The 10,584-nt window shown below is 43.8% G+C and overlaps 2 protein-coding genes across 8 annotated transcripts in view; one reads left to right on the top strand and one right to left on the bottom strand.

The window, feature by feature from the left end:
• HEATR4 (HEAT repeat containing 4) overlaps positions 1–3,387 on the bottom strand; it is a 75,061-nt gene extending 71,674 nt beyond the window's left edge. For 2 of the 7 annotated variants that reach the window (XM_059690973.1, XM_059691027.1), the window contains exons 1-3: positions 3,254–3,387; positions 1,485–1,550; positions 785–1,127 (exon numbers count right to left, since the gene is read on the bottom strand). The gene's annotated coding sequence lies outside the window, so the exon portion shown is untranslated. The remainder of the gene's footprint in view (positions 1–784; positions 1,128–1,484; positions 1,551–3,253) is intronic. The other 5 variants (XM_059691002.1, XM_059691021.1, XM_059690993.1 and 2 more) reach the window with 3 other exon arrangements.
• On the top strand, positions 3,283–7,036 carry ACOT4 (acyl-CoA thioesterase 4). The gene is made up of 3 exons (XM_059691182.1): positions 3,283–3,919; positions 5,128–5,330; positions 6,091–7,036. Exons 1-3 carry the CDS (start codon positions 3,457–3,459, stop codon positions 6,694–6,696), a joined length of 1,272 nt encoding a protein of 423 aa, XP_059547165.1. The 5' UTR covers positions 3,283–3,456; the 3' UTR covers positions 6,697–7,036.
• Positions 7,037–10,584: the final 3,548 nt, after the last annotated feature.

The raw sequence follows: 10,584 nt of genomic DNA, 5'->3' as shown, positions 1-10,584 counted from the left end.
TGGAGTCCAGCCAACCAGGCCTGAGCAAGATGGGCCAGACATGCCCTGGAGCCCTCCCGCAGTCCCTCCCTAGCCCCGATCATGCCCCATGCCCCAGTGGGGTCCCTTGGCCTGGCCTGTGCCCTCTAGCAATCTAGGACCCCTCAGGGGATGTCAGAAGAGCCAGTTTCAGCCCGATCCCAAAGGCCAGGTGGAGGGATCCCACTGGTGGACAAATTAGTTTACCCGGCCTCTAGTAATAAATAAATAAATGATTATCTAACATACAAGAAAAGCATATTGCTAGAAACCTAGATCAACAGTAATTAATATAAATGTGAGAAGTCTGCCAGAAGGCTGAATTTGGGCTCTTGATATTCACAGGGTGAATATTTGCATTACCTACTGCTGACTCAGTAGCCTAAAGCAAACTCCCCCAACACCTGATAATCTTACTGTTTACTAAACATTACCATTGATATGTCTGTTTGCATTCCTAAAAGGCAATTGTATATTCTAGTAAATAAAAGCAGCTGGGAAGGGAGACTCAGTGGAACTTGACTACTGCAGTTGAGTTTTCCCTGGCTTCCCCCCATAATTTCAAAATTATTATTTTTTGTCTTGTGTTTTAATTTGTGCGTCAGCTCTTCCTCCAAGCCTTGGAACCCGAAAGTCACACTGGCTGTGGCTTTTCACAGCATATAATATCAAAAATATTATCATATTTGAACCCTAGGTGGTCTTGCTCAGTGGTTAGAGTGTTAGCCCGAGGACTGAGGGTTCAATTCCAGTCAAGGGCACGTACCTCAGGTGCAGGCTCGATCCCTGGCCCTACAGAAGGCAACCAATCCATGTGTCTCTCTCACATTGATGTTTCTCTCTGTCTCTCCCCTCACTTCCACTCTCTCTAAAAATCAATGGAAAATATCCTCAGGTGAGGATTAAAAACAACAAACAAGAATGGAAGTGAACAGGGCCAGTGTGGTTCAGTTGGTTGAGTGTCATCCCATGCCCCAAGAGGGCACAGGTGAGATTCCTGGAGAGGGCACATGCCCAGGTCTCGTGCTCCATCTCCATAGGAGGCCGATGATTGAGGTTTCTTTCTCATGGATGTTTCTCTGTTGTTCTCCATCTTCCTTCCTCTCCCTCTAAAATCAATAAGAAACATATTTAAAACAAACAAAAAAGACTGGAGGTGAACATCTTAGCTATAAATTACTAGATTACTACTTAGCTGTAAAACTACTAAAATTTTTCACAGCAAATATATTTTCAGTTCTTTGATATCTTCTTAGATGAATAAGTATTCTCCTAGTACAAATAAATTTTAAGTTATGTTTCTGGTTACACACATGGGCCTTTATGATTTAGTTTTTAACGCTGGCAAAACATTATTTAGATGAATTACATAAGTGATTTTAACAATGATTAATGTGAAAATAAATATGACTTAATACAACACTTTTTGTTAAAGGTTAATGTATTTAAAATAAAAAATGCTTTACCTTGTGATTATGGTGTTATTTCCTCAATTACATTTTTTAATAAAGCAATTCTTGACATTTTTTCTCCTGAAAGCCAAAAACAGTACAGTGCTTTTTGTTTTGTCAGCTTTTTCTTATAGACTACAGCAGTGATGGCAAACCTATGACACGCGAGTCAGAGGTGACACCCGAACTCATTTTTTTGGTTGGTTTTTCTTTCTTAAATGGCATTTAAATATATAAAATAAATATCAAAAATATAAATCTTTGTTTTACTATGGTTGCAAATATCAAAAAATTTCTATATGTGACAGGGCACCAGAGTTAAATTAGGGTTTTTCAAAATGCTGACATGCAGAGCTCAAAAGATTCACCATTACTGTCCTAAGCCTTAGGAGTGCCCTAATTAAGTTAATAACAATGTACCTACCTATATAGTTTACGTTTTAAACATCTGGCTCTCAAAAGAAACTTCAATAGTTGTCCTGTTGATATTTGGCTCTGCTGACTAATGAGTTTGCCGACCACCGCCCTAGGCGTCCAGGCTACGCCAACTCCACCCTGATGCAAGGGTATTCAATGATGGTGGTCCTTGGTTTGGTGTAAGCCCATCTCAACATTCCACCCAGGGGAAAGCAGGTGATTTCAGTCACATACTTGGAATTCTCCCTCTCCCGCTAAACAGCAACAAAGCAGCATGAAGCCCAATTACTCCGACAGCCACCTCCTTCTGGCATCACCAACAGCAGAGCAGACAGTGATGGCGGTGTCATCACTGAGCAAAAGCGGAGACACCAAAACAGCTCTGGTTGGTTGCTCAGTGCTTAGAGCCTTGGCCACCCGTGAAGGGTCCTGAGTTCCATTCTCGGTCAAGGGCGTGTACCTGGGTTGCAGTTCCATCCCTCGCCCCCGTTAGGGGTGCCTGCGGGAGGCAACCCATGGACATTTCTCTCTCACAGTGGTGTTTCTCTCCCTCCTCCCCCTTCCTCGCTCCCACTCACTCTGAAAACCAATGGGGGAAAAATATCCTCCGGTGAGGATTAATAGAAAGAAAAAGAAAGAGAGAAAAAGAAAGAAGGAAGGAAGGAAGGAAGGAAGGAAGGAGGGAGGGAGGGAGGGAGGGAGGGAGGGAGGGAGGGAGGGAGGAAGGAAGGAGGAAGGGAGGGAGGGAGGGAGGGAGGGAGGGAGGGAGGGAGGGAGAGAGAGAGAGAGAGAGAGAGAGAGAGAGAGAGAGAGAGAGAAAGAAAGAAAAGAAAGAAAGAAAGAAAGAAAGAAAGAAAGAAAGAAAGAAAGAAAGAAAGAAAGAAAGAAAGAAAGAAAGAAAGAAAGAAGAAAGAAAACACACTGAAGGATTCATTCCCATAAACTGCGGCCAGAAAAAAACAAACACGTTTTGTGGGAGCCAGGGTAGAGTGCCTCCGGGAAGGGGGGTGAAAGTGGCCGCCGGGGTGCTGGCCTTGGTGCTCCTGGATCTCAATGCTTGGTTATGCGGGTATGTTAGGAGAGGGGGGTGGGGGGCTTGGAAATTCATGGAACTGATCTGAGCGTGTTTTAGAATCCAAGAAGAGTTTTTCTGTTTCAGTTACCCTCTCCGGTGGGAGGGGCTGGAATTCTTGGAATTCTGCCTCAACTCATTCAGTGCTGGCTTCACCAGGAATCTACTGCCCAGCAACTTCCACAGGAGAGGGTGGTTGGAACTGAGAAGCATCCGCCGGGTGGGGCGCCACGCCCGGACCTCAGGCCGCCCCTGCGCCCCCCGCCCCGCCCCCCGGAGCCGCGGGTACTTTTACCTCGGAGGAGTCGAGTCCCGGCCCGCGGTCCCCGGCTCTGAAGAGACCAGACTTCCCCGCAGCTGACCGAGCCGCCCGCCGCCCCTGGAGCCTGAGAGCTGATCCCGTCCGACCTCCCGGCGCGCTCCCGCCGGCTGCAACGGGGTTCCGGCCCGGCCTGCGCGTCCCCGCTCGCCGACCGGACAGCGCAGCGCGCGGCCAGAATGGCGGCGACGGTGACGGTGACGGTGGAGCCCGCGGGTCGCTGCCGCTGGGACGAGCCCGTGCGAATCGTGGTGCGCGGCCTGGCGCCGGAGCAGCGGGTCACGCTGAGATCGTCCCTGCGCGACGAGAGGGACGTGCTCTTCCGGGCCCACGCGCGCTACCGCGCCGACGCCGGCGGCGAGCTGGACCTGACGCGCGCGCCCGCGCTGGGCGGCAGCTTCGCGGGGCTGGAACCCATGGGGCTCTTCTGGGCGTTGGAGCCTGAGAAGCCTTTTTGGCGGTTTATGAAGCGGGACGTGCAGACGCCCTTCGCCGTGGAGCTGCAGGTGCTCGACGGCCACGAGCCTGACGGAGGGCGACTCCTCGGCCGGACGGTGCACGTGCGCCACTTCCTCGCCCCCGGGGTGCGGCGGCAGCCGGTGCGCGCGGGCCGGGTGCGCGCCACGCTCTTCCTGCCTCCAGGTGAGCCCGGGTTGTGGCAGGAGATGCGCCAGCAGGTGCGCTTGGCCCTTACTGGTTGCTGTACTGCCTTAGGAGAGTTTGGCATTTGACTAAATAAGTGGCCACACAACCGAAACAAGAGTGTTTTGATGTTAGGCTCTGACCTATGTACTTCCTTTGCATAATCTCATTTAATTTATATGATATCCCAATGAGGTGGGTACTGTTATGCAGATTAAAAAAAAAAAAAAAGCCGGATCAGGGTCGGTAGGTATGTTGTCCACTTTGCTATGAACTACTCTACAGGTCTCTCTGCATCAGCCGGACAGGTCTCCGCAAAATGATGGTCAAGGAAGCTATTGCCATGTCACCCTTCCCTAGTGGCCTGGGTACACTGGGCCTCGCCTCCGTTTCACATTCCTCTCTACCACAGAGCTCACGTCAAACTTTCCTGCCTTCTTCGCCTAAAGTCATCACTAGGTATTTCTTTCCTCGATCTAAATAGACAGCTGAAATATGAATACACAACAAAAAGCCAAGGGTTGATGTAATACAACACAAAATTTTGTTTTAAGATTCTTTTTTTTAAAAAATATTTTTTAAATATATATTTTATTAATTTTTTTTTACAGAGAGAAAGGGAGAGGGATAGATACTTAGAAACATCGATGAGAGAGAAACATCGATCAACTGCCTCCTGCACACTCCCTACTGGGGATGTGCCCGCAACCAAGGTACATGCCCTTGACCGGAATTGAACCTGGGACCTTTCAGTCCACAGGCCGAGGCTCTATCCATTGAGCCAAACCGGTTAGGGCTAAAAAAAAAAATCTTTTTATTGATTTCAGAGAGAGGAAGGGAGAGGGAGAGATAGAAACATCAATGATGAGAATCATTGATTGGCTGCCTCCTGCTGGATCCCCAGGAATTGAGCCTGCAACCCAGGCATGTGCCCTTAGAGTCTTGATTCTATGTCTACTTCTCTTGCAGATAATTTATCATAGAATCATATGAAGGGTAAACTCATCAATGAGAAGGTAACCTATAGGTTTTGCTTCCCCTAAGGACCTTCCTTTCCTTTTCAGTAGTGATTCAGGGAGCTGTTTTCTTCCCTTTGGTTCACATGAACCCACTAAATAATTTAGAAAGATGCCTAAAAGGAAAGCAAAATAATACAATAATACAATGAATAATACAATACCTTCCTTTTATAATATTCCCTTCTCTAGGACCTGGACCTTTCCCCGGGATCATTGATCTCTTTGGTGTTGGAGGGGGCCTGTTGGAATATCGAGCCAGCCTTCTGGCTGGCCATGGCTTTGCTACAATGGCTCTAGCTTATTACCGCTTTGAAGATCTCCCCAAGGAATTCGACACCAGAAATACGGACTACTTTGAAGAAGCCCTGTGCTACATGCTTCAACATTCTCAGGTTCTCCTAATGTCCTTTATTGTATCATTCTCTCTCCATATATCTCCAGAAGGTATCACTTTGCATGCATTTGTGCCAGTGATACTCTTCTAATGGTGCTCTACTCTTCTTTCACAGAGATTTCTTTTGGAGACTCCTTGACTTTATGTACCTAGTTCCACTTTCTCTGTCAGATGGAGTCACAATGCAGAATTAACCATAAAACACATGTGAGATTTTATTTAAAGGAATTATTTAGTAATATTAAAATTCCTATTGTTATGGAGCTTCTGATTTGTTAGTTTTGCATACTTGTTTTTTAATCTTTTTCTGACAACAGAGTATGTTCTCAGATTTTGATCAGAATTTGCCCACCCATTTCAGAAACTAAGAACTACTGAAATCTCACTTTGTTTGTATAAAGTTAATCATTTACTGCCATATTTTGATGGGGTCTGATAAATGATTCACTTCTTGAAACAGAACTTGGTTCCACGCAGTTAGATACCCAGGCATGTTGAGACATTGGCCATGCCCACCTAAACTTAACAGGCTCCATGACTCAGCATTGTCTAATGGACAATCGATTCTCTGATGTGTTTGCTGTGTGTCCAGCCAGATATTCTTTACTATGTGGGAAGAAACTCCTATCAGCTTAGTTTGATTCTCTTGTGCCCAGTTCACATATTACATCTAGCGGCACATCTGGTTGCATTTAGAAAAACATTTTTCTATTGGGTAGGTTCTTGACTCTTGACTCTTCTCCCTTCTTTTCTTCCAGGTAAAAGGCCCAGGCATTGGCCTTCTGGGCATTTCTTTAGGGGCTGATATTTGTCTCTCCATGGCCTCATTTTTGAAGAACATCTCAGCTACAGTTTCCATCAATGGATCTGGGTTCAGTGGAATCAAAGCCATATGCTACAAGGATACTTGCATCCCACCATTGGGCCATGACCTGAGGAGAATCAAGACACATTTCTCAGGCCTCCTGGACATTGTGGATATACGGAATGATATTGTAGGAGGGTGTGAAAACCCCAGCATGATTCCAATAGAGAAGGCCCAGGGGCCTATCCTCTTCATCGTTGGTCAGGACGACCATAACTGGAGGAGTGAGTTATATGCCCAAATAGCCTCTGAACGGCTACAGACTCATGGGAAGGAAAAACCTCAGATCATCTCTTACCCTGGCACTGGGCATTACATTGAGCCTCCTTACTTTCCCATGTGCCCAGCTTCCCGACACGGATTACTGGAAAAGCCTGTGGTCTGGGGTGGGGAGCCCAGGGCTCATTCTAAGGCCCAGATAGATGCTTGGAAGCAAATTCTGGCCTTTTTCCGCACACATCTTGGAGGTACCCAGAAAGGAGCTTCCCCCAAATTGTAATGCATTGGTTTGTTGTTGACATGAGAGATACAAGTTCAAGTCTAGTGTTTAATAATCATACGGGAATAAATTGTTCCCTGAATCATATCAACTTCATGTCATTGGTAGTAATGTTATATTTTGGGTAACTTTTTTGAATGTTATTTTTTCACTAATTTTACTAATGTAGCACATGCCTATTGTAGAAGATTCAATTAAAGATATACAACGAAGCCCTCCTAGCCGGTTTGGCTCAATGGTTCGATTCTGGTCAAGGGTATGTACCTTAGGGGCAGGCTCCTCCCTGGTACTGTAATAATATTAAACAATAATAAACATATTATATATGTTATATATGTGAGATCATACAATATTTGTCTTTCTCTGACTTATTTCACTTGCATAATACTCTCTAAGTCCATCCATGCTGTCGCAAAAGGTAAGATTTCATTCTTTTTTATGGCTGAGTAATATTCCATTGTATATATGTACCACAGCTTTCTAATCCACTCCTCTGCTGGTGGACACTTCGGTTGCTTCTATATCTTGGCTATTGTAAGTAATGCTGCAATGAACAAAGGGTGCATATATTCTTTCGAATTAGTGTTTGGCTTTCTTCAGCTATATACCCAAAGGTGGAATCAAGAAGTGTTGACAGCCCTAGCTGGTTTGGCTTAGTGGATAGAGTATGGGTCCAGGGCCTGAAGGGTTCTGGGTTTGATTCTGACCAAGGGCACATGCCAGGGTTGCGGTCTCCATTCCCAGTAGGGGGCATGCAAGAGGCAGCCAATCAATGATTCTCTCTCATCATCAATGTTTCTATCTCCCTCTCTTTTCCTCTCTGAAAGCAATAAAGATATATTTTTTTAAAAAAGAATTGTTGATATATTTTACCAGAATGATAAAAAAAATAATACAAACCATAAAATGAAGTAATTTTCTGAGACTGGTGAGTTGAGAGACAACTTAAAAGTCAGGTACCACTTCAGTGTATCATGTATATTAGAGGAGAGAATTTTTGTGATCTAACATTGTAGATATAGTACCTTATTATTAAACAATAATAAACATGCTTCACTTCAGTGTTTTTCCATCTTTATTCACTATACCCTACAGGAAAAAATACATTTTACATCATGACCTAGGACATACACCCTTGTATGTATGCTTATTTTTTGTTTTGTTTCGTCTTTTTTTTTGCTTTTTTGTATGTATATTTATAATCTAAATTATTAAATCACATAAGACACACCTTAATTCAAGACCACTCAAAACTTGGTATATGAACTACATAAACTAGAATCAGGAAACAATTCATTTCCATAGTTTATAATCTGTATTGCCTAAAGGCAATTATCTAAAATTATGAGTATAAATGAAATTAATATTACTGCTGGAGACAATATATTACCCCACACAGATAGCAAAATGCATTCAGGAGAAGCAAAAAAGACAGGTGATTATTGATTACCAATTTTCTTCCTCTTTCTCTCCTCTACCCATCAGTGAGACCTGATGATATTACTACTTCCTTCCTCAGCTGTCTCCTCCATATCTAAAGCAAAGCCATGCTTCAGTTTGGGCACTCTTTTTAACTCCTACCTGGTCTCACAGTTTAATCTTTTCCCAAATCATCTTCACTCTGATGGCAAAGTAATTTTTCTAACATACAATTCTGATCATGTATGCTTATCTAATTATAATCTCAATGATCTGCCTCCTGCTCCTCTTAGCCACATCTCTCACTGTTCCTCTTAAAACAGTACACTCTCAACATGGCAAACTTCTTGCCTTTACATAAGCTGTCCCTCTGTAAATCTCTCTCTGACCCACAACATGTGCTATTGACCATTCTGTCCCTGGCTCCCCAGTCTATGTTATATGTGCCTGTGTACAGCAGCTACTATAACATGTTTGGACTTACCACTTATGGGCCAGTTTCCCCTCTACACTGTGAGATCCCTACAGATATAAAAGGTCTCATTTATTTTTTTAAATCCCTAGCATCTAGTACATAGTATCAATGTATTTGTCTCAAATTGATTTTTTTTAAGTATATTGTTAAGAGATTGAAAAGACAATCATAGACTGTGGAAAAATATCTCTGCAAAACACATATTTCATTAAGGACTGGTATCCAGAATACACAAATAACTTAAAACTCAACAATAGGAAAACAAACAACCCAATTCAAAAACAAGCACAAGTCTGAGTGGCATGGCTCAGTGGTGGAGCGTCGACCTAAGAACCAGGAGGTCAGGGCACATGGGCGGGTTGCGGGCTTGATCCCCATTGTAGGCTTGCAGGAGGTAGCCCATCAATGATTCTCTCTCATCCTTGATGTCTCTATCTCTCTCCCTTCATCTCTGAAATAAATAAATATATTTTAAAAACAGGCATAAGATTGGACCCCTCGTGGCAAATAAGGTCATGAAGCCCTAGTTGGTTGTTTAGTGGTTGTTTAGGCCTGTGGACTGAAGGGTCTGGGGTTCTATCTGGCCAAGGGAATGTACCTCAGTTGCAGGCTCCATCTCCAGCCCTGGTCAGGGTGTGTGCAGGAGGCAACCAATCGATGCGTCTCTCTCACATCAGTGTTTCTCTCTCTGTCTCTCCTCCTCCCTTCCACTCTCTAAGGGCAACAGAAACTCATTCATTGTTAATAGGAACTCAAAATGGTATAACCACTTTGGAAGACAGTTTGGCATACTCTCACCATATAATCCAGCAATTGCATTTCTTTGTATTGACCCAAAGGAGTTGAAAATTCATGACCACACAAAGACCTGCACACAGAAGTTTATAGCAGCTTTATTCATAATTGCCAAAACTTGGAAGCAACCAAGATAGCTTTTAATAGATAAACGAATAAACAAATGGAGGTACATCCATAAATTAAATATTATCCTATACAATAAAAGGCCAGCGACCATAACAGCATAACGACTACAACGACCGATTGACCAGTCACTATGAGGTGCATTGACCACCTCTTGGTCCCTCCCCCAACCCCACAGGCTCCAATCGCTGGATGATCAACGGGGAACCGGGGTGGGTGGTGGTGGGGCAGGACTGGGGACTGGTGAGCGGGTGGAAGATGGCCCTGGCCGCAGGCTAGGCCTAGGGACCCTACCCGCGCACCATTTTGTGCACTGGGCCTCTAGTTCATTAGTAAAAAGAAATGAGCTATCAAGCAGCAAAAAGACATGAAAGAAACTTAAGTGCATATTGCTAGCGAAAGAAGCCAATCCAAACAGGCTATATACTATAGGATTCCAACTATGTGATATTCTGGAAAAGGCAGAACTGTGGAGACAGCAAAAAGATTAGTGGTTGCCAAAGACTTGGGGAGGAGGAAGGAAGGGAGGGGGGAATAGATGGAACATACAGGAATTTTGAGAGTGAAACTATTCTGTGTATATACATCATTACACATTTGTTAAAACCCATAGAATGTACAACACGAAGAGTGATCCCTAACATAAACTATGGACTCTAGTTAATAATAGTGTATCAGTATTAGCTCATCAAATAACAAATTGTCACAATTATGCAAGATGTAAATGATGGGAGAAAGTATCTGTGTCTATGAGCGGGTGTGTGTGTGTGTGTGTGTGTGTGTGTGTTGTTTTGCTTCATCTCTTCACCTTTTTTACCAAGCTCCTAACCCTCTTCCTCTCTAACAGCTGTCAGTCTGTTTTCTGTATCTATGAGTCTGTTTCTATTTTGTTTGTTTATTTTGTTCATTAGACTCCACATATAAGTGAAATTTTATGGTATTTGTCTTTCTCTGACTGGCTTATTTCACTTAGCTACCTGGCCAGGGCTGCTTCCACTTATTTGTATCTTTTTCAATTTCTTTCTTCAGTGTCTTATAATTTTCCAAGTACAGGACTTTTATATTATTGGTTA

The sequence above is a fragment of the Myotis daubentonii genome, chromosome 1 (genome assembly GCF_963259705.1).
Source record: "Myotis daubentonii chromosome 1, mMyoDau2.1, whole genome shotgun sequence".
NCBI lineage: Eukaryota > Metazoa > Chordata > Mammalia > Chiroptera > Vespertilionidae > Myotis > Myotis daubentonii.
Note: the sequence above shows the minus strand (reverse complement) of the source record. Positions and strands in the feature narration are given on the sequence as shown.